Source organism: Zootoca vivipara, chromosome 4 (assembly GCF_963506605.1).
Source record: "Zootoca vivipara chromosome 4, rZooViv1.1, whole genome shotgun sequence".
In the NCBI taxonomy this organism is placed as follows: Eukaryota; Metazoa; Chordata; class Lepidosauria; order Squamata; family Lacertidae; genus Zootoca; species Zootoca vivipara.
The window spans coordinates 98,459,399-98,483,368 of record NC_083279.1 but is presented as its reverse complement, the minus strand read 5'-3'; the positions used below and the strand labels follow the sequence as shown (position 1 = coordinate 98,483,368).

The 23,970-nt window shown below is 51.0% G+C and overlaps 1 protein-coding gene across 1 annotated transcript; it reads left to right on the top strand.

Moving 5' to 3' along the window:
• Positions 1-5,218: 5,218 nt before the first annotated feature.
• On the top strand, positions 5,219-18,228 carry PHOX2A (paired like homeobox 2A). Its single transcript, XM_035116773.2, has 3 exons — positions 5,219-5,441; positions 14,841-15,028; positions 17,761-18,228. Exons 1-3 carry the CDS (start codon positions 5,219-5,221, stop codon positions 18,202-18,204), a joined length of 855 nt encoding a protein of 284 aa, XP_034972664.1. The 3' UTR covers positions 18,205-18,228.
• The last annotated feature ends 5,742 nt before the right edge of the window (positions 18,229-23,970 follow it).

Here is a 23,970-nt window from a genome sequence, read left to right as displayed (position 1 = left end):
CCCCAAAAATATACTGTAGTCTAGCCCCCCACAAGGTCTGAGGGACAGTGGACTGGCCCCCTGCTGAAAAAGATTGCTGACCCCTTCTGTAAGGGCTCCGGCCACAGTTCCCCTATAATATTCCAAAACATTGGGAGGGTAAGAGGTTGGGGGAAGGCTGATTTAGGAAGATTTGCTTCGTAGGACACAGGAGTAGGATCAGGGCTGAATACTGTTACCTGAAAACTGCAAGTTCTGCATTCACAGAAATAATAACATGCTAATAATCTTGGATTTTTGCTTCTCCCTAACTGGGTGGTGCGTCCTGGCCAGAAACCCAGAAATTACACACACACACACACACAAAATCCCAGAATGATCTTATAATCTACAGTAGGATGGAGTAAGAAAAGGATGGGGAATATTGCTGACATTTGAATAAGGCCCTAAGGTGGAAAGTGTTGGTAGAAAACAGCTCCCTGCTTTCATTAAAGTTGGGGCCACTGGTCTATCTAGCTCAGTATTGTCTACACTGACCGCCAGCAGCTTGTTTAAAAAAATAAAAAGTGAATGGGAGGCTGGAAAGAGCTTTTTGTATTTTTCTGGGATGCTGGAATTGGATCCTGCTTGTGGGTTTCCCCTACACAGTTGTCGACCACTGTGAAAATGGGATGCTGGACTAGAAAACTCCAGCAAACTCTCCTTATGTTATTATGTGTTCGTTGCTGGGGGCCTTTTTGGGTTGATGGTGGGGTAATAGGGAAACCCGGAGCCAACTTTAAATGATGTGTGCACCGCATCATGTGAGTGATTTTGTGGGGCGGGGCTTACCTCCCCGCCCCCTTATTTTATTCACCCCTGATAGGGAATAAATAAATAAATGATCTGAGGATGCCCTCCGCTCAGCTGCAGCCAAAGGAGCCGGTGGAAGAATTAAACCCACCTCCTTCTGCTCTCTTTTCGACAACAGAGTCCTTCAAGGCAGCACTTTTTAAAAGGCAGTTCGCAATAATTATAAAAAAATGCCATTAATAGCAATGAAAGGCCTGGGTCTCTGCATACACCCCCCCCCAAATGTTAACATTTCCCTGGCTCCCTTTCCTCAGTGGCAGGTGCGTAAATGGGGGTGAAATGGGACCTCCCCCTTCCCCCCCCTTCTGCTGCGTCTGTAAACCAAAGCTTGGGCTCTGCTCTCCTACAAAGGAGTCCTGGGGGTCTGATGGCATGGGAGGGGGGTGATTGAATTAGCGGGGAGGGCCAGGGACTGCTTAGTGCCAAGATTGAAAGGGAGATATTTGCCTTTAAAAGGAATTAAGGAAAACATTAACCACTTAATGACCAGAGGGGAAAGAGCTTCTTCCTCCACCATCCACCCCTCCTGCTTTCCTCTTTCCCCCCTCCCCAAACATCCAGACACTGTCCATTTCTAATTTCGAAGGTGTATTTGTGCATTTGCAATGTCAAAGTTCTCCCCCCCCCCAACACTGCCAACCCCACTCCATGGCCAGAGGGGCCGGTTCAGACATTACAGAAGAGGGTTTGTATAAAGGCAACTATTTCTCTGGGTCATATATGCAGATTGACCTTTAAGGAGAGGGGGGTGCCCATTCTTGCTTTCTTTTTGGTTATCATGAGGTGCACTTGAAATTATATTTTATTGGGGAGATTTCTGCCACGAACACACATCACCATAGAAAATAGAACTTGCAATGGTGTCTGCAAAGGAAGGAAGGAAGGAAGGAAGGAAGGAAGGAAGGAAGGAAGGAAGGAAGGAAGGAAGGAAGGAAGGAAGGAAGGAAGGAAGGAAGGAAGGTCAGAGGGTGTGTTAAAAAGAGAGGTACCCCCCCCCCCCGCAGACTTCCCTGGGTCTCTGTTCTGACATCACCAACACTCTCTTTCCCTGCAAAAGGTCTTTGCCAAGCTGGGACTATCCTCAAGTCCTCAAGCATAGCTGCCAAGTTTTCCCTTTTCTCGTGATGAAGCCTATTCAGCATAAGGGGAAATCCCTTAAAAAAAGGGATAACTTGGCAGCTATGTCCTCAAGACAGCTACTGCTGTCCTGTACAAGTGTGTTTCCAAACTACTTAGGCCAATGTAGATCTGTTGTTGTTGTTTAGTCGTTTAGTCGTGTCCGACTCTTCAAGGACAGTGTTCTTGAAGCTACAAACATGAGTTTGACCAAACTGCAGGAGGCAATGGAAGACAGGAGCGCCTGGCGTGCTATGGTCCATGGGGTCACGAAGAGTCGGACACGACTCAACGACTAAACAACAACAACAGCCACCACTGTCTCATGTGGGAGGGAGTTCCACAGTTTAACCGTGCACCACATGAAGAAACAGAGGCATTGAGGGGCGATTGCAGGGGGATGTGGTGAAGCTGCTGCCTTGGATACTGGCAGTTGGTCTCCAGGTTCAGAGGGAGAAGAGTAGTTCTCCTTGCCTGCTGCTACCTTGGAGGTCTGGGGTGTTGGCTGGGCTAAGCCTTCTCAACTTTGCCTAGGCTCAAGACAGATACAGACTGGGAAGGTGGGAAGAGGAAATGGCCTCGTCCCAGATCCGATTCAGCAAGCGCAGGACTCTCTGCTTTGACTGGCAAGTGGCCCTCTGTCATGAACACTTTAGCTGATATTCCTACATTGTGGGGGGGGGGTTGGACTAGATGACCGTTGGGGGGGGTCCCTCTCAATTCTACAGTTCTGTGATTCAGGGCCCTAGCATGGCGGCAGAAGGCCTGCTTTGCATGCAGAAAAATCCCCAGTTCAGTGGCATCTCCAGGTCAGGTTGCCTGGGGGGGGGGGGAAGAGTGGCTGCCAGTCAGTGCAGACACTATTGAGCTAGATGGACAAAGACTCAGAGCCTAAGAGGCAGTCTCCGCCACCCCATGCTCCTAGGTGTCAAGAGTAGGGAAGCTCGTTCCCCATTATGTGCTCCGGGATCCCCTTAGCAAGAGGTGACAATGCTGAAAGGAGGGGGGGTTCTGCATGCCAAGCAGCTACCCCTCTCCCATTTCCCCTCGACTTCGGGGGGGGGGGAACACACAAATCCACTCTCGGAAGCTTCACCCCGACTGGAGTCAACCCAATAGGAGCCCAGCCGGACGGCAGGATGCGCCAAGGAATCTGCCTCGACCTCCCAACAGAACGCTGCACAGAAGGGAAAGGAAGCGTGTCCTAGTGGTTAGAGCCCTAGGACACGGGAGAGCAGGGTTCGAATCCACCGCTCCAATGTGTGACCTTGGGGGCCAGTCACTGCCTCAGCCTCCCCTCCCTCGCAGGGTTGCCGTAGAGCTTCAATGAGGAGGGGGAGAACCACGCACGTCGCCTTGAGAGAAAAAGGTGGGCTAGATGCAATAAATAAATGAATAAGCGAGCAAGCGATGCGCTAGCGGAGTCTGGGCAGGAGGCTTAGCCTGAGAATCTACTTTATACTACTGTATCACAAATTGAGAAAGAAACAAAAAGTCCTGGACGTTGGACGCCAGGCTTGGGTGCCCCCTTCTGCCCTGCTCCCCCTCCCCCACCCCAACACATGGGGCCCCCACCCCCGCGGCTGCTGCGCTTCACCCTACAACCTTCGCCAGGTCTACTCGGAGGTAAGCCACTTCATGTTGAACCACCCCAGGAGCTTCTTCCCGCGAGCCGACAGAAGCAAGCATCTCGCCATTGTGTATACAGTATATAAATCATATAATAATGAAAATTACCCTCCCCTTTTGACCATACAGAGATTACCATTCAGAGAAGGGGACAGTAAAAAACAAGATTTTAAATCGCTTTTATTTTTTGTGCCCAGCCCGGTATGCGCGAACCATATTAGCCTGAGAATCGGTTTTCACCGCCCAACTGGCCAAACTCCGCGCAACGAAAAGACTCCGAAATAAGGGAGGCGGCCCACTCCTGCTTTTCTCTTTCCCCCCTCCCCAAACATCCAGACACTGGCCTTTTCGTTGCGCGCGCCCAGCTACACTTTCACGCCCCCCCTCCCCCGGTTTCTTCGCAACTTGGGCAAGTTTTGCACTGCCGGGGGTTGGGCTAGATGTCCTTTGGTGTACCTTCCAGCTCTTGGATGCAAAGTCAACGCTGAGAAAACAAACGGGGCGCGGGAGAGAGGAGGATGAGTGCAGGATTTTGTTGCTGTTGAAATGACAAGGGCAGGTTTCAACACAGGCTCTGCGCTCAGCCCTCCTCGCAAAACAGCCCTGCAAGGCAGGCCAGTATGTTTCCCTCCCACCAGCGAAGGAGAGGGAGACAGCAATGGTGGATATCATATGTGGGTCCTTTATCATTTCCCCTTTGGACCAGAGGAAGTTGGGGGCGGGGCCAGCAGCCGTCGGAGGCAGAGACGCTTCTGAATTCCAGTCGCTGCAAACCCCAAGAGGAGATAACGTTGCTCTTGGGTTCGTATCCTGCTCACTGGCTTCCCTTAACGGGCATCTGGCTGAGCACCGTGAGAGCAGGGTGCTGGACATAGACATAGCAGCCGAGACCCCTTCGGACCCCGCCATAAAATATTTGAGGGGGCCTCCCACCCCAAGTTGATGGGCATTGCCATGCAAACATTGTGCGCGCATTGTGCGTCCTGTGACTGATTATGCGGGGTGGGGCTAACTCCACCCCCCAAGTTGGCGTACCTGACCATGATCCTGATCCTGATCTTATATTTTTACAGCAGTGCTCCTGTCTGCAATTTCCCCTTTTTGGGGGGTACGAGACCCGCTGCTTGGCCCCCACGAGAACAGGACGCTGGAAAGATGGGCCTGATCCAGCGGATTCTCCTGGTGCCCTTAACGTTTTTTAAACACGGGAAACGTGGCAGCTTGCGTGGCGAAACTTCTCTGGCAGGGGAGGCAAATGGACTCATCCTGCAGCCTCTCCTGCTGCGCTGAGGATGCCACCCGAAAGGGTTAACGGCTGGCTGAGCGACGGAGGGAGGGAGGGAGGGGTGGGCGGGGCGGCGGGCCGCCCCCCCTCCCTGGCCGCCCCTCCCTCCCCCCAATCGACTCCCGGCGAGATTGTCATGCAAAGGACCCGCCGCCTCGTCCCTTGTTTCCCCGCGCGCCGCCAACTATATCACCCGTCCGCCCCGTCGGTGCGCCTCCAGAGCGCAAACAGGCACCTGCAGCCGCCGCCGCCGTCCAAGCCGAGGGGGGCCCCTCTTTCTCCCTCTCCCTCTCTCTTTCTCTCACCCCGGGCCTGCCGGCCACCCTGCAGATCTCCAGATCCCGGGCCCGGCTCCCCATGTACAAGATGGATTACTCCTACCTGAACTCGTACGACTCTTGCATGGCGGCCATGGAGGCGTCGGCGTACGCGGACTTCAACTCCTGCAGCCAAGCCAACACCTTCCAGTACAACCCCATCCGCAGCAGCTTCGCCGCCAGCCCGGCCTGCCCGCCGCTCAGCACGGCCAACTGCACCTTGGGCGCCCTCCGAGACCACCAGCCCTCGCCCTACGCCACAGGTAAGGGCGCCGCCGACGGCCGGTTGTGATGGATGGCCCGCTCCCGGTGCCAGAGCTCTAGGAGACAAGGGCTCCGTTGCCGAGGCGCGCAGGAGGAGGGCACCCCCAGCCTGAGACGGGCACCGGGCTGGTTTGCCCCGCGGGCCGGAGGCGCGGCTTCGGCCGGCCCGCCTGGAAGCCGCTCCCGAGTGGGGTTCGCTGGTTCCAGGGGCCAGGAGCGAGGGACTCCTCCTTCGGAATATTGGGGAGGCAGAGACACCCCCCAAAAAAGAAGCCCAGAGCCTCTGGCTGGCTCTCTCTCCCTGGTTCCAATTTTTGTCTTGCAACCCGGCCGACCCTCGCCGCTTTATTTCCTTTCCCCCCTTCGCAGAGGGTGGGGGGGAGCTCGCAACCCACCAGGTATAAACCAATTTTGCAAAATGCAGTTATAAAGATATAACATTTGTGCCTAATCGAGTTAAAGGGCTCCGTCGCCCCTCTGTTCACAGCCAAAACAAATTAATGCGTAATCGGGTTAGAGCAAATGGAAGGATTAGATCAAGGAATCTAATTCGATATTTTGCAGAAATTGCTCCCAGAAAAATATATATATACTATTTTTTTCATGGAATTTATTAATCTGGAGGAAAGAAGCGTCGGTCGGTCGCTGGCGGTTTTTTAGGCTGGCAGGTAGAGGTTTATCTAGTTTACCAAGAAGGGCGCGATCCGGTTCGGGCTGAAAGCGTCCAGGACCTGGTTTCTTAGCTGAGCATCGTCGAGGAGACTAGCAGCCTAACGGGGATTTCTTTTTTTTTTAATTGCAATAATTTCCGAAGCAAAATTTGTAACTAACTAAAACTATGCTGGAAATTGACGGGAGAAAGGATTTGCGTTTACAAAGTATCTGGAAGAGAAATCTCCAGATGTGGAATCTGATGGATTAATTTGTGTTTGGGGGGGGGGGGACCGACGACGGCAAATCATCCGATGGTATCCTAGAGACGAACAGGTTTCCTTTGCCACAGGTAATCTGTTTTGCCTTTAAGATACCCCAGAAGACCTTTCCTGGGTTTTCCTGTAAAACCCAGGCGCTTTTAAGGTAATTCTTTCCCCACCCCTGAAAAGAAATTCTGGGTTTTGCGGGGCTTATCCTCGCCTACGCTTTGGAATGCGCATCGTGCGCCGGAATTGGTCTCCGCGGTGGAAGAAGGACGCGCTTCCACCTCCTGTGTAAATGTAGGCAAGCGAGGCAAGACCCTTCAGGAGAGGCAGACAGGGTGTTAATTTCACTCACACACATACACACGGAGAGACAGTGTGGCATAGCGGTTAGAGTGGGAGACCAGGGTTCAAATCCCCGCTCGGTCACTGGGTGGCCTTGGGGGGCAGTCACTCAGTCTCAGCCTAGCCTACCCCAGAGGGTTGTTGTGGGAATTAAATGAGATGGGGACTGAATGCCCCCCCCCCAGCTCTTTGGAGGAAAAGGTAAACTAGGAATGCAGAGAATAAAACTATCAACGATAAAGATATGGTTACAAGCCAACCCAATCTCTGCTGGGCAATGCACAAGATTCCAGGGACTCTTGACAACAGATCCCTTCCGCTTTCCTCTTATTTTCCTCGGCAATTATTGCCACGGGCGAATATCACGGTATTTAAAGAAGTGTGCACGGACACGAAAGCTTATACCCAGAACAAACTTAGTTGGTCTCTAAGGTGCCACAGGACAATTTTTTTGAATTTTTTATTTATTCTGGCACGGACGAAGCGTTCTGTGTGACTCCAAACCTTGCGCACGCCTCATGCCTCTCTCAAGGAGCACGTTGGATCTGAGACCAACCCGGACTGAGCCCACTTGGGCGATGCTGTATTGCGATGTAAAATAAAGGAAATTAAATACAGGACCACGACGATTTAAACTCAAAATATCCATCTCTTTCCCACGTGTGTCCAGTTCCCCCCTCCCGTCCCCGTCCCCCCTGTGCTTTTTCAGCTAGGAGGAAACATAGCTGCCAAGTTTTCCCTTTTCTCGAGAGGAAGCCTATTCAGCATAAGGGAAAATCCCTTAAAAAAAGGGATAACTTGGCAGCTATGGGAGGAAATGCAGCGGGGTGCGATTATCCTCCAATGCTTGAAAAAAACCGCCGGCGCATCTCACCATTCTGGGGTCGCTTTTAAAATGCCATTCCGGTTTGGGAGAATTTGGGCAGGATCTAATAATCGGATATCAGCCGTGTAAGAGAAGAAAGTTTTCCCCATAAGTAAATGGACGTCGGGGTTTGGCCTGAATGTCTCATTGAATCCGATGGGGGAGGGAGAGGGTGAAGTATATTAAAAAAAAACCTTCAGTTGAGTTTAATGGACCTGGAAACGAGCCCTAATGTACCGCCTTTACGCGACTTTGCGCGATATCGGAATTATTTCATTCTCCCTTCATTTCTGGCATGAGCAGAACACAATCCGGATTTTGCTTCTGGAGTTACTCGTTGCAATGAAAGTCCGTCGGTTTGCAAGGACCGGATGGATGTTTCATAAACCTTTTAGCCATTCCAACCCACTCATTCGCTCGACAGTAAATATAGGAAACGAATCCGCATATAGCAACAAGTAGGAAATTAATTCGGATTTAGGAACAAATAGGAAACAAATCCTGATTTAGCAACAGAACATCAAAACATCGAGGTCTCTTGTTTGAAGGAACAAGACTCCGAAATAAGGGAGGCGGCCCACTCCTCAAAGCGAGACCCTTGCTGTCGTAAGCATCTTACCTGAGATTTAAATTGTAGGCATTTTTACAAGGGAAATACGCTTGAAAATGAATATGGTTTATAATGATGCTGTCAGAATGAATTCCTGGTCGATTTCATTTTCAAGGCAGCTGTGTAGATGACCAAACGGCGCTTGAAATCGACCTGGGGGTGAAGAAAGAGTTTCAGTCGGCGAACCTCGAAAAGGTACCCAACAATTTGGGGACAGAGGAATCACTTTCGCTGCTTCAGTTTAAAACAGAATGACTGGACGACCGTGGGCCGCTCAGATTTCATTCGCATCGTTGCCAAATAGGATTACTGTATTGCAAATGTCGAAGTATAGATGTAAAGCGGACCGAGTGTTCAAGAATTCAAGAATGAAAGCAGGGGTGGGCGCGTCAGGCTTGCAACTCTCCAGGCAACAGCTGGGGAATTCATTTATTAAGTCCCCGACTACCAGGAAATATGTGATCCAACGCGGCTGCCTGGTGTTCCAGCAGTTATCACCATTTTATTTCTTATTTATTGCATTTATACATTGCCTTTATAACCCGCATTTCCCCACCAAGGATTATTATTATTATTATTATTATTATTATTATTATTATTATTATTAATACCTCGCCTATATCTCCTCCTTAATTAATCCTCACAACGACCCTGCGAGGTAGGTTAGGCGGAGAGAGGCAATGACTGCCCCCCAGTCACTCGCACCCAGTGAGTTTCATGGCCGATAGGGGATCCTAGTCCGACGCTCTAACCACTAGGCCGCACTTTTTTCCCGTATCCGGAGCAATAAATGCCATCCAGGGGAAATTCCATCCGCAGCCGCGCTCTGGGTTCCTTCTCTCAGCGCTAGCCTAGGCCTGTCTACTCAAGAAGTAAACCTCCCTGAGATCCACGGAGACTTATTCCCCGGGGAAAGCGCGTGTAGGATTGCGGCCAAGCACGGCGCTTGAACCCGGAATCCAGCTGCTCAAACGGAATGATGACCAAAAAACGGCACCCAGGAAACAGCTAGGAGGCCACCGATATGTTCAATTTAATTTTAAAATTTAACTACTTCAATTATTTTTATTTATTATTTTAATGCTTTATTTGTTTATTGTTTAAGACTCTGCCTACTGCGCAGAATGCAACGGGCGGCGGCCGCTCTCTACTCGGAAGTAAGCGCCGCTTATTCGCCACAAAAATGGCAATCGGGTTTCAGCCCGAACATTTGGGGATGTTCCCTCCATCTCTGTGCAGCAGGATCCGATTCCTCCTTTTCTTCCTGGCCCGGGCAGAGCTAAATAAACAGAGATAACCCCCCACAGCCATCGCCACCGGGCAATATAACGGCGCCGCTGCTGCCTATTAATAAATGTTCCAGAGTTTTAAAATTATTTTAATTATATATATATATATATATATATATATATATATATATATATATATATATATATATATATATAAATTTTAACTATCGAAGGACCATCTTATTCTCTTGCATGACAGCTCATCGATCTGCATAAAATCCGTTTGAGTTAATTTGGATTGAGTTAATCCGGTCTACGCGCAACCCTCCTACCCCAAATAACGAGTACGACCCGCCTTTTAAACAACGGGAGTGAGGGCGGGGACGGGAGAAAAGGGCTCCTGGCTTTGACATTATTGAGGCTCCCGCATTCCCTAGCCTTGCTGAGCACCTGAACGAATATGGATCGCCTGGTCTTAGATGGAAAACAAAAGCCAGTCAGGACGAAAAGCAACCAGAATAAAGTTGGCTTAATTTGTCTTTCGTCAGGCATAGAATTGTAGAGTTGGGTGGGAAACCCCAGAAGGGTCATCTAATCCAACCCCCTACGATGCAGGAATTTCAGCTAAACCGTCCCTGACAGATGGTAACCCAATGAACCTCTGCTTAAAAACCTCCAAGGAAGGAGAGTCTACAACAGGCTTCCTCAACCTCGGCCCTCCAGATGTTTTGAGACTACAATTCCCATCATCCCTGACCACTGGTCCTGCTAGCTAGGGATCATGGGAGTTGTAGGCCAAAAACATCTGGAGGGCCGAGGTTGAGTCTACAACCTCCCAAGGGAGACCGCTGCATGGTCAAACAGCTCTTATTGTCAGAAACGTCCCCCTGGTGTTTAATCGGAATCTCATTTCTCGTGACTTGAAGCCATTGGTTCAATTCCTACCCTCCAGAGCAGGAGGAAACAAGCTTGCTCCCTCTTCCATATGGCAGCCCTTCAGATATTTGAAGATGGCTATCCTATCTCCTCTCAGCCTCCTCTTTTCCAGGCTAAACATACCCAGCTCCTTCAACCATCCCTCATAAGGCTCGGTTTCCAGACCCTTGGCCATCTTGGTCACCCTCCTCTGCCCACCTTCCAGCTTGTCAACACCCTTCTTAAATTGTGGTGCCCAGAACTGGACACAGGACTCCAGGTGTGGTCTGTCAAGGCAGACTAGAGAGGGGCTACTCCTTCCTTGACTTCTAGACTTCTGTAGATGCAGCCCAGAATAGTGTTAGCCTTTTTTGCCGCTGCATCACACGGTTGATTCCTGACTTGTGGTCCACAATGACCCCTAAATCCTTGTCCTGCTAGTAAGTCAGGTTCCCCCCCCCATCTTAAATTTGTGCATCTGGTTCTTCCTGCCTAAGTGCAGGAATGAAATCCACTCGTTTAGTTTGGGCTTCAATCTGTTAAGGTCATTTTGAATTCCGATTCTACGACATTAGCTGCCCCCTCCGCCAGTTTGGTGTCCAGCCTGCAAACTGGATGAGAATTCCCTCAATTCCTTCAGCCAAGTCATTTAGAGAGCTACGTGTTTTGCTCTCCAGAAAGTCCCGCCCCCATGAGCCCAAAGGCCTCCGAAAGTGGCCCCGACTGAACCCCGAGTTAAGAAGCGGGGGAACAAATCGCGACTCCCGACCTCGCTGGGATCATTTTTTGACATCTCCTCAGCAAAGCCAAAGGGACGGCAGGGGTATTGGGCCCTGATCCCAGCGTGGATCCTTTCCCTCCGAGTCAACGTGAGCAGCGCAGAGGGATCCCGGCGGAAGCGCAGCGCCGATCCAGCAGCTCCGCCTGAAACCGAGGGAGAGAGGGAGGCAGCAGGCGGAGCCCGTCCACTTCGAAGTCAGAGCGCGGCGCGTTGGAAGGGCTTTACTCCCGAGTAAGCGCGGGTAGCGCACCAGCAAACTGGAGCCAGTTGAGGCGGAGTAAAGACAGTTGGGTTGGAACTGAAAACTCGTCGCTCTCGCGGGTACGTTGAAGGAACCCCGATATAACGGCTGCAGAAAAGGAGATGTAATTGTGGATTGGAGAATTTTATGACCTGGATAAAGTGGATGGAGGAAAGCTCTCCTCCCTCTTATAACACACGAAATCGCGGACATTCGGTGAATGTCGGAGGAGGATTCAGGACGCATAGAAGAAAGTCTTTCTTCAAGCAACACAGAGGTAAAATGTGGAACTCCTTGCCACTGGAGGCAACGGCGGCTTTAAAAGAGGGTGACTTTAAAAGAGGATCAGACAGATTCATGGAGGAGGTTAGGGCTATCGAAGGCTACTAACCAGGATGGCTCGGCTCTGCCTCCACAGTCAGAAGCAGCGATGCTTCTGAATCCCAGTAGGTGGAAAATGCGGAGGGGCCAGAGCTCGTATCATGCTTACAGGCTCCCCAATGTCGGCGGCCACTGTGACAATAGGATGCTGGTCTAGATCTTCTCATGCTCTCATCATCATCAGTGTAAACCGAAGTCACTCCGGATTCGCGCTAGCTACCGCGAGATCGCGTCACCCAGACGCCGGGCTGCCGGCTGCCGCCCATGCAGCGCTGGGGCAGGCCCAGCAAAAGGCTTGACTTGAGGGTCTCCTCCTCCCGACCACCCGCTTGATCGAGCGCTATTTGCGGCCGTGTGGGCTTCAGAATCGCAAAGCAGCAGCTGCCACAAGAGTCGGGGCTGACACTTCGGGGTTCAGGAGACCCCCAGCTATTTGGCTTTCCTCGATTTTGGGTACTTTCTCTCCAGAGAGGCACGGAAGTGGAAGGAGGTGGCGTTCTACTTTTAGGTTTGGAGGTCTTCCCCAAGCCCTTTTCCTGACATGGGGAAGTCGAAGTTGCCTTATTCAATACTGAGCCAGCCCATTGGCCTCGGTCCAGTATACCTGAAGGAGCGTCTCCACCTCCATCATTCTGCCCGGACACTGAGGTCCAGCACCGAGGGCCTTCTGGCGGTTCTCTCGTTGCGAGAAGCCAAGTTGCAGGGAACCAGGCAGAGGGCCTTCTCGGTGGTGGCGCCCGCCCTGTCGAACGCCCTCCCATCAGATGTCAAAGAAAAAAACAGCTACCAGATTTTTAGAAGACATCTGAAGGCAGCCCTGTTTAGGGAGGCTTTTTAATGTTTAATAGATTATTTTATTTCATTTTTCTGTTGTAAGCCGCCCAGAGTGGCTGGGGAAACCCAGCCAGATGGGCGGGGTATAAATAATAAATTATTATTATTATTATTATTATTATTATTATTATTATTATTATTATCCACCACATATTGCCTGCACTGGTTGGCAGCATCTTTCCTGGGTGTCAGGCAGGAGATTCTACCCCAGGCCCCCAAACCACCCTGGAGAGGCCAGGGATTAAACCTGGGTCCTTTTCCAGCAGGCCAAGCAGATGTTTTGCCATGAGCCACCTTACACACACACACCCAGCGCACCTGTTGCATGATTTGTGTGTGGTTCGTGGCAGAAAATTTGCTTGGCCTGCAGAAGGACTCCGGTTTTATCCCTGGCCTCTAGAGGAGATGTTGAGGTGAGCTGAGCAGAGCTGGATAATTCCTATTTCAGGTGTGTCCTTAAAAGCCAACTTTTCTTTCCATAGCTTAAGAAATTTACAGCCTGCCTGTCTGTCTATGTCAGCATATCTACTTGAGGGCAGCTGACAAACTCCCAGCAATTTAATTATAAAATAGTCAGAAGAGGAAACAACAACACCACCACGATTTCTCGGTTATATTTATGTATGTTATTGATGACTGGCTGTAAACAGCATTAGCACCTGCAGGTGTCGTCCGAGGAAGACTCATTTAGCCAAGGAATTCTGTGTAACTCTAAAAGATTACATGCATCTATAAGAACAACAGCCATTGGTGCGGTTTTCGTCTCTTCCGCAGCTCTCCTAAGTACAATGAATTTTGAGGGGTGCTGCTGTCTTGGCTGCTGAAATTGCCACATGCTTTTAAAATACTGGTATAATCCAGAAAACCTATGCATACTTCTTAATTTAACTTCCCCACTCTTCAGAGAAGTTGGCGGTTATATTATGAAGCAGTTATATTATTAAATGATTACATTATCTTAGCGGTTATATTATTAAGTTGTTCCCCTAGCGATGGTCGGCGATACACATTTGCATCTTCACTGTAATTATGCAAGCATTAGCTTGGGTACCAGTTTTGCAGTTTAGCATCTCCGCTTTTAAAATTTCTTTCTTCTATTGATATTGGGGGTGGGGATGGGGAAAGGGGCCCCTCCCCAGACAAATGTTGGGCTCTAGTCAGTTTGCAGGATCCTATTCTGAACTCTAAGCCACTTGCCTGGTATGATTGCTAATACTTAGTGCTTACATTATTGATTGCCATTGTTGTGGTTTATTCAGTGTACGGTATATCCTGCCCTTCCCCCTCAAACGGAGTCCAGGGTGGCAGACACATATTTAAAGCACCATCTTTAGAGAACTTATTAGAACAGTTTTAAAACAATTGTATTTTCCCAGCTGACAATTTCAAGGTTCCTTTGGCCATGAATGAGAGATGGATGCACCTTGCCAGGGAAGACATTCCGCAAATGGGGAGCCGCCACCAAAAAGGCCCTGTCACACAACCCCCCAAGGCCTCACCTGCCAATGAAAATAATACTAATAATAATTTATTATTTATACCCCACCCATCTGTCTGGGTTTCCCCAGCCACTCTGGGCGGCTTCCCACAAAATATTAAAAATACAATAAAACCTAGGATCCAAGATTGTTGTTATTGAGAAGGAGGTATTTTACGTAGGTATTTGTGTCGTGAGTCATTCAGAGCTTTGTATGTTAGTCCTGACACTGCGAATGTCCCTGGTAGCTCACTGTTTACAGTGTACAAAGTGCTTTACACGGAGAGATTGTTACAAGAACCCTGTAAGGTAGGATCGTAGAATTATCTCCATTTTGTGGATTTGGGGTGGTGGAATGTGAGGTTGAGAGGCAGTGACTTGCTGAAAGCCACCTTCTCATTTTACAGTTGAAGCCAAAGGGGATGCAGAGGGGAACCTTGGTTACTTTCCAAGCTACCCTTCCACAGCATGAAGCGCCTCAGGGGCTTTGGACTACAACTCCCATATTCCCCAGCCACGACTATGCCAAGTGGGGCTGATGGGAATTGCAGTCCAGAACATCTTCTGGGGCACCAGGTTGGGGCAGGCTGCTCCAAACCAGCAATACTGGTAAATGGACAAGGGGTGAGCCCAGCAGCGCAGAATCATAGACTTGCAGAGACGTAAGGGACCCCAAGGGTCCTCTAGTCCAACCCCCTGCAATGCAGGAATGCCGTGGGCCACTGTGCCACTCTCACGCCACGTGACCACGCCTTCCTCCTTCTAAGCCAGGGGCTCTCTCTTTTTCCTCTCTCCTCAACCAGTTCCCTACAAGTTCTTCTCGGACCCTTCCACCATCAACGAGAAACGGAAGCAACGCAGGATTCGCACCACGTTCACCAGCTCGCAGCTGAAGGAGCTGGAGAGAGTCTTTGCAGAGACCCACTACCCTGACATCTACACCAGGGAAGAGCTGGCCCTCAAAATAGACCTCACAGAAGCCAGGGTGCAGGTGAGAAGCTTTTCCTGTCAGCTGCAATGCTGATCCTTTTTTTTAAGCGGGGGGGGGGGATAAAACATTTTCCTGGGGGGGGGGGACAGGGGCTGATCCACTGAAAGCCCCAATTGCTCCGAGCAATTTATTTATTGCATTTAAATTAAATAATCTTAGACCTGTAGAGTTGGAAGGGACCCTGGCGATCATCTAGTCCCACCCCCTGCAGTGCAGGAATCTTTTGCCCAAGATGGGGCTTGAACCCATGACCCTGAGATTGGGAGCCTTGTGCTCTACCGACTGAGCTATCCCAGGTCTTCTTTGCTGTGTTTATAGCCCAACTTTCCCCCAAGGTGCTTAAGGGTGAGGGCATAACCCCCTCCCCCGTTTTAGCCTCACAACAACCCTGTGAGGTAGGTTAGGCTGAGAGGCAGTAACCAGCCTTAGGTCACCGTGTGAGTTTCATGGCCCGGTGGGGAATTGAACCCTGGTCTCCCAGGTCCTAACCACTATCAGGGCCGGATTTAGGTTTGATGAGGCCCTAAGCTACTGAAGGTAACGGGGCCCTTTCTATGTCCTTTGTCAACAACAAATTGTCACTGCTTATTGTGTTGAATATATGCTATATGGTCATTTATGGACCTAATAGGTATCTCAAGCCATTTGCACATGTTGCCTTGCACCCAGTCCCTGCAGAATGTAGGCACCCTATATATAGAAAGGAGCAAACCAGGGATATTTTAGGGAGCAGGCTAGCAGGAGGGGCCCATGACTTACATCATAGGAGCCTACACAACACAAAACACTGTTGCTGTATGTAGGTTTTATTTTATTTGTTTTTTATCTTATATTTTGGAAATGTACATCCAGTTGTTTTTTCTTTAATTTTTTGGGGGGGAACCCCAAGAGAGGGGGGCCCTAAGCTAGAGCTTGTTTAGCTTATACGTAAATCCGACACTGACCACTATGTCACGCTACCTCTCATTTTCCTGTGCGTCACTGCAGAGAAAGCCTACCTTGCTCAATATTGTCTACCCCCTGTGGTTCCCAAACCTTTTTGAAACCCCGCCCCTTAGGTTCCACGAACCCATCTCCAGTGCCCACTAGTCTACCTTTTTTTCTTTTTAAAAAAAAGCATAACTCAGAATAGCAGTTTCCGCTAAGGAAGGTAAGAACACACTAAAATTCAAAACAGTAACAATTAATGGCACATCTCTTCAAAATCCAGTTTGTCAAAGTGGGGTAGTCATTTACACATCCAGTGCCCCCCCCCTGCTGCCCCCTTGCCTCTTAGCATTCCTCTAGGTACCCCCCCCAGGGGTGTAGGAAGATAGGGGCGGTGGGGGCGGGGCGCCCCAGACAGCGCGATCCCAGGGGTGCCATCGTGGCTGCCCGTCCCACCCCCAAAACGCGCGCCCCGCCCCTGCGCACAACGCCCCGCCCCCAAAACGCGCGCCCCGCCCCAAAATGTGCACCGCACCCCCAAAATGCGCACCACGTCCCTGGGGGCAGCGCGCCTGCTCTCTGCCCCCGGTGGCGGAGCATGAAGCTCCACCACTGTAACCCCCCCCCCACTTTGCGGACCACTTGGAGGCTCTCCCAGCCCTTCCAATCCTCCAGGCGATCGGACTTGGCACCTAAAAACAAACTTCAGTATTCTAGTCCTCATGGTTCTCGGGGCGGGAGAAGAGAACTGAATTAAAGAGCCTTATGCTGAATCAGACCATTGGTCCATCTAGTTTAGTGTTGCCCACACTGACTGGCAGCAGCTCTGCCGTGAGGTTCACCTGGCATTTTCGTTAAGCACCTTTAGGCGCCAGGAGAAAACCTTTCTCTTCCTCCAAGCCTTTGGCTGATTAACATCTTGTATTCCTTTTTAAATGTGTTTGTGGGAGACCATGCGGAGATGGGTTTTAGTTTCTGCTCTTGTTTCCATTATGTATTTTCACAGAATCATAGAGCCGTTGAACTGTAGAGTTGGGAGGGACACCGAGGGTCATCTAGTCCAACCCCCTGCAATGCAGGAATCTCATTTAAAAAGGCCTTTTTATCACCAGGGTGGGTACCTAGGCACAACCCCCAAAAGTGGACACAGATCTGGATTAAATGTTCCTGTGGCGATTTATCTGCAATGATGCAAATTTTGGAACAATTACAAGAATTACTGGTTGAAAAAACTTTAGTATTTTTATATTGTGAACCGCCCTGAGATCTACAGATGAAGGGCCTAATAATAATAATAATAATAATAATAATAATAATAATAATAATAATAATATCAGGCAGGGAGTCTCTCCTAGCCCTAATGGGAGTTTAAAAATACCTTTATTGTCAACCTGTGTACAATGAAATTAACCAAGCCTTCCTCCCCCCCCCCAAATGCTCAATCTCATTGCACTCTGTGTGCTTGTCGCACAACCCACCAACCCCGAAAGTCAGTTGCGCTATATTATTTTCCGTTCAGCAGCCTAACAGCCCACGGATAGAAACTGTTTTTTAGCCTGTTGGTACAACTGATTATGCTTCTATATTTCCTGCCCGAGGATAGAAGATTAAAGAGGTGCTGGCCGGGGTGTGAATCGTCCCTGAGACTTTTGCATGCCAAGCAATGGGACGTTCTGCATGCCAAGCAGCTGCTCTGCCACTGAGCTGCAGCCCTTTCTTCTTTACACAAGCCTTCCCCTCTCCCCCCACCCCAATGCCTGCTTGTTGTTCACCTGGCCTCCCCTCCTCCTCCTCCTCCGATCCAGGTCTGGTTCCAGAACCGCCGTGCCAAATTTCGCAAGCAGGAGCGAGCGGCCAACGCCAAGGGCCAGAATGGCAGCAACGGTGGCCCCTCGGCCAGCAAGAAGCCAGACCCCCGCTCATCTTCGGAGGATGACGAATCCAAGGAGTCCAACTGCAGCCCCACTCCGGACAGCACCGCCTCACTGCCCATAGCTGGCAGCCTGAACAGTCCTGGCAGCAGTTTGAGCCCTAGCCCGGGCACCGGGCAGCAAGGTCTGGGTCCCAGCCACGCCACCCAAGCCCTCAAGGCGCCCCTCTGGGCTGGGGTCAGCACGAGCAATGGGCCCACCAACACGGCCGACCTCCTGAAGGCCTGGCAGCCGGCCGAAACCATGTCAGGCCCCTTCTCTGGGGTCCTCTCCTCCTTCCACCGGAAGCCGAACCCCCTCAAGGCCAACCTCTTCTAACCGCCTCGGACTGAGCGCCGCCAGCCTGCTCCACTGGGTGCCCCACAGAATAGCTTCCCCTCCACCCTCCTCCGCTCCTTCTGTAGCTGCTAGTTTTCGTCTCGCGGGGCAGGGCCCGGCTCAACCTTAAGGGAACAACAGCCATCATCTCGCCGTGTCCGGGCAACCACAAATTCGTCTCGCTGGGCAGATCTCGCCAGTCACCCGGCCTGCTCAAGGCATCGCCCATTTCCCAACTCTGTCTGGAAAAATGAAGTCTTGTTTGCATCAGTTACTGGGGACATCCACGCAGGCCCTCCCGATCTTGCTGTACTACAAATCCCATCACCCCATGCTAGCTGCTGGGAGTTGCAGTCCAGCGAGCATCGATCTGAAGGGGCACAGCTGCTCCCAGCCCTGGCCTCCAACCTTGGCTGGTTTCTGTGTGAGAGATTTTGTCCTCGAGAGAGTAGAATTTGTTTCCTTTTCCTGATGTCAAGTGATTCTGAGCGAGGAGCCCCTCCTGGCCCGATCGGTGACTTGTTGGCTTGCTTCAAAGGCTGCAGGAACAGGAAAGACTGAGCTGCCCGCCTTGCCAGCCTGCACAGCCAGCGGTCACCGAGGACGATGTGGAATCTAACAGCATTAGGGCTTCGTTACAGTGGTTTTCCCAACGTCTCCGCGGAAAATCAAATTTGGCCAAGTGGGCATCAGTGAGCAAAGGAGGAAATAAGCAGAATGGACCCCCCCCCAGTTGTGTTAAGCAAGCCACTTATGTCGTTTCCAGAAGGGATTAGATAAACAGCGAGTGATGGGGGAGGCGAACTCTGCTTCTTTTTCATGAACTCGCCAGGAATTTGGGGCTGGAAATGTGTAGAAATGCAGGGACATGTGAGCAACACTGGACCACCCTACACAAACTGGAGGGCTGATCCTGTCCTGCAGAACTTCCAGTTACCTCTTTCTGAGACTTTGGAGCTTCCTTTTGACTTACGGACACTCGGCTGCGTTTGCAGCTCAGGTAGGACTCCCCGCAGCAGGAAGATGGAGATGGAATTTGTAAATGGTTTGCATCCCCCGGTACTTTTCGGACCTGACCTTTCTCCCAAATGGGAGGCCAGTTTTGCGAGCCATCCGGTCACACACACACACACACACACACACACACCTGAGCCTGCTGCCTCTAGAATATGGGACGACACTTTGGTTGAGTAGCCCAACTGGAGAGAGAAAGAGAAATTCGGGGATATTTGGTAGACCAGGGTTGCAGGCTGGCCAAACTCCCCCAAACCATTCCCTATTGCAAGTGGGGTGGGGGCAGACCTGACGCTGTCCGGTGCAAAGGGGGCAAGCGTCTTTGGGGCAAAGTGTACCCCTTTTCTGACACCACTGCCTTTGCTTGCTTGCTATTGGTGAGAATGAGCAGATCCTGAGGGAACATGGGCGAGCTCTTTATGCTGGAATTTCCCCAGTCTCTCCGCAAATCTTCAACCCACGTGAACCTTGCTCAGAGGGGCCTAGGCAGAAGCAGCCACCCGGCGCTCGTAGAACCTCTTTGCCCAGGGACGTTTGGGCCTGACAATTCGCCTTGCTTTAGCCATAAGGATCGAGGGAGGTCCCCCACGAGACCTTGCCCAGCCTCTGTTCGTGTTGGCAAACCCACCCCACAGAAAGTGTATTCCACGGACTATGTAGGTAAGACTGTGCCTCCGGGCTTTTAAGAGAGACACCTGTCCATATGCACACAGCCTCTGAAGTAGCTTTCGATGTCGAGAAGGTCTTTTGTCTGCCTGAACATATGATCTCACCCTGCGGTCCCTGGCTGTGTGCAGGTTGTCGTTTTCAAAAAGAGCAAAACAAGCGAGATCAACGCCGCAGGCACTTTCCTCGTCCTTCCGACCCCATTTACGTCCCATCTGCTTCCCCACGTCTCACAAGTGGAATGGACTAGCAGCTTCTGGACTAGTCAATTTCTCTCTGCAGAAAGGAATCCAGGGCGGGGTGGTGGTGGCGGTGGCAGGAACTGGATTGATGAGAGGCAGATACAGGCAGAGGCCCTGGTTTGGATTATCCCCACCCGCAATTGCAAAGGGATGCTTGCGCAGACGAGTGAATCAGCACTTGGATGAAGTTGCCTTAAAACTCAATCTCCCCCAACCTGGTGCCACTTCCTGGAGTTTGGGACTACAACTCCCATCAGCCCTGGACTTCTACAGCCATGCTCACTGGGACTGATGGGAACTGTAGTCCAACACACACACACACACACACACACGGTTGAGCGAAGCTGCCTTATATCAACCATGAATGCTTTGGCGTCTAGTGTCACATGCCACTAAGATTGGCAGCATGGAGACACCTTTCCTGGTCCTGCTGCTTTTCAGACAACCGGCATCACTGGAGCAGGGGATGAGGACCATATTGTCCTCTGGATGTGGGTGGGCTGTTGCTATCAGGACTGGTTCACCTTTAGGGAAACTGGGCGCCACCAGATGCTGAGAAGGCTCTGGGCCCAGACACGGGGCGTTTGAGCTCCGCAGCACTGAGTGGGCCCCTCACGACTCACATTTAGGGGATTTCCACCCTTGCAAGCTTTCTAGCTTTTCCAGCTGCTTAATGGTCCCATCCTGCGGTGGTGCAGTGCGCAGGGTGAAATGGGAGGAGGCTCTGCGGCCATTGTGCCGGTTCACAGGTGGCACAACCCACGTGAGGCCGTGTGAAAAGACAGGCGTGCAAGAACGCAGCGGTGCTCTTGCACAACTCCCTTCCCAAGTCAGTGGGCCAGGAGAACTTTCTTGCGGGTCGTGCCCAGGATGCCGCCACAACTCAGGAACATAGCTGCCAAGTCTCCCGTATTCCCCGGGAAATCCCCGTTTTTCCAGCTGTTCCTAGCTGAAAAAAACGGATTTTTTTGTTTCCCCCCGGTTTATTCTGGCGGCAGCATTGCTTCCGGTCTGCTACTTCCGGCTGGTCCTTTATTTCTCCGACAGCAACTTGGCAGGTATGCTCAGGAAATGTGGCGGTGGAAATGTGGCGTTTGCGCAAGCTCCAACGTGGGCTGGAGAAGAGTCCCTTTTATGTCACAGAATGTTCAAAGGAGGATTTCGTGTTTGTAGCCAAGCTGCTGGGGAAACTGCATTCCAGGGGTTTCATCGTTGGAGAAAGTATTTTCATGAAATGGTGGCTTGTGACGTGTGTCTCAGAATCTTCTCCAGGGTGTGCTTTGCAGCGAGGGGAGAAGTGGGGCGGAGAGTATTTCTGTTGCACCCCTGTCCTGACCCACGCCCCTTCCCATCAACAGATATTTCGGCTTTATACCCTGCGGGCTCTTTCAGCATTTGGGGATCTGCAACCTCTAGCCAATTACTTCTTAATGCAGTGCATAGATGAACTGTGGAACACCTTCCCCCAGGAGGCAGCGATGGCCACTCACCTGGATGGCTTCGATAAGAGGAAGAGGCAAATTCATGGAGGAGATGGCTATCGGTGGCTGCTTGTCAGGAGGGCTCTGCTCTGTCTCCACAATCGGGAGGCAGAAATGCTTCTCAACGCCGGTTGCTGGAAACCACAAGAGGGGAGAGTTGCTCTTGTGCTCAGACCCTGCTTGCCCGTTTCTAGTAGGCCCCTGCGAGAACAGGATGCTGGAATAGATGGGCCATTGTTGGCCTGATCCAGCAGGCTCTTTTTATGTCACTGGGGAGAAATTTAATCAGGCTTCGCTACAGGTGGGATTCAAGACAAGCAAGACTCCCAAAGTGCTTCACTGCTGGTTTCCTTGGGGCTGAACATGCGGCCCAGTGATGATTGGCGCTGTGCGGAGATGTGGGCTTGGGCTCCGTTATTTAGGCCTTCTTGGGGTCCCCCTGAGGTCTGCTTCATTGTGGAACAGCAACAGTGGGGGGAGCAGCAGCATAGAACTGCCACATGCCACGGCACACTGAAGTCCTTATGGGAAATTTGGGCTCACAGCCCCACCCAGGACTCCTGGCCCCACGTGGCCTCAGTAACGCCAGGGCTGAGGGGAGCTGTGGCACCATTGTAGGAAATGATGCAATCTTAGGACTCCCCGAGCCATGAAAAAAAGAGGTTCCAGATCTCCCAAAGGAAAGATAAACAGCAGGTTCAGCTTGCGGTGCTCACCTGGGTCTTGGAGAGAGGGGCAACACACGTTCAGGCCCAAAAGGAGGGTGATATGGATAGCTTCAGGATGACGAGGTATGGAACTGTGGGGCTATAGGAGCACCTCCTGCTCGAGAAAGGATGCCTTTTGGGCCAAGGCCGTAGCATCCTAAGGGAACAAGGGGCACCCCCCCCCAACTCCACAAAGGAGCAGCTTCCAAGCCCCCAGGGCTCAGCTCTGTGGATGCTTGTAAGATGACGGTTCTCCAGGCTTTGTTTTGCTTGGTTCCCCCCCCCCCCCGTTTATTATTTTTTAAAACCAACAACTGTTCCGTAATTTATTGAACTCATTTGCAAAATATGCTAATCTAAATAAACTTAATTTATTGAAGAACTCCCACGAGTGCTCGTGCTCCTTTTGAGAGAAGGAATTGCTGGGGGGGGGCGGGGGGCGGGGAGGCGGATATTTGGCGAGACCCAAAGGCAGCCTAATCCCCAGCCCTGAGCAGGCAGAGCAAAAAACACACTGGCCGGCAGGGAAGAAACCACCGCACCCCTCTGCCCATTCTCATAATCCATGCGCCAATTAAAATGGTGTATGCAAACTTGCAACGGTTTCTGCTGGGGCGCCTCTACAAGCCCCTTAGGAATGGGTTCCTGGCGTGGTCTGAAGTCGCAGAGAGCCAGCACCTTGGCTGGAGCAAAGCAGGTCCGAGAATCAGATGCACAACACCTTGGGCCCCATGGCCAGAGATAAATATGAGAAAATACAGTACGATGGCATCTGACATGGGGGTTCGGTTCCAAGGGTTCGTGTGCACATGAAAATGGCATACACTCAAACCTTTGAGCCTGCCCCACAGCTAGCAAGGGGGTGTGGAAGAGCGTCTTCCCAGGGTCTGCATACTGCGCGGGCCTTGCCCATCGAGCAAGGCAGAGAGCTTAAAAGCTCTTCCCACGTTGAGGAACCCCAAGCAAACCCAGGGCAAAAAGAGTTTTTAAACTCTCTTGCCTTGCTTGGATTTAACTTGCACAATTCCAACCCGCTGGCCTCCAAGTCCATGTGCCTGGAACTGTGCAACTTAAACACGCCTGAATAATAATAATAATAATTTTATTATTTATACCCCGCCCATCTAGCTGGGTTTCCCCAGCCACTCGATTCATCCTGCCAGTAAAAAACGAGAGGAGGAAAACAAGAAAGCGAGACGCACTTCTTTAAGCAAACAAGCCCTTTTATTGCATCAGGATGTAGGCGGTGGCAAACTTAAGGACATGAAATGCAAACGTCGGGGTTTGTTTGGGGGGGGACAATGGCAAATCGTCGCAATTCCTGGTTCAGCCCACGAAATAGTAAGCATATACAAAGTGTCCCAAACGAAAATTAAATTAAAACATTAAAACAACAAGTACAGCTATAAAATACGGCAGGGTAGAATTTAGTAGGGTTAGAACTCACACCAAACGCTAATAAGGATAACTGAAGCCACACCTGGAGGAACAAAACACACACACACAGAGAGGGAGATCCTTCATTTGAATTTCAGAGAGCTGCTCCTTTGCGGAGGTGTGAGAACGTCCCAGAGGGTGGTCTCTGGCAAAGGGAATGGTTTCCTTGAAACCTCCTGCAGGTAGGAGAGCTCGCTCCCCCTCACCAGCAATATTATA

Excerpts from the sequence above, each read along its gene's own strand:
- PHOX2A (XM_035116773.2), top strand. The coding sequence starts at position 5,219 with ATGTACAAGATGGATTACTCCTACCTGAACTCGTACGACTCTTGCATG. Across the intron at positions 5,442-14,840 it reads GCCCTCGCCCTACGCCACAG|TTCCCTACAAGTTCTTCTCG; the intron begins GTAAGGGCGCCG and ends CTCCTCAACCAG. Across the intron at positions 15,029-17,760 it reads TCACAGAAGCCAGGGTGCAG|GTCTGGTTCCAGAACCGCCG; the intron begins GTGAGAAGCTTT and ends CCTCCGATCCAG.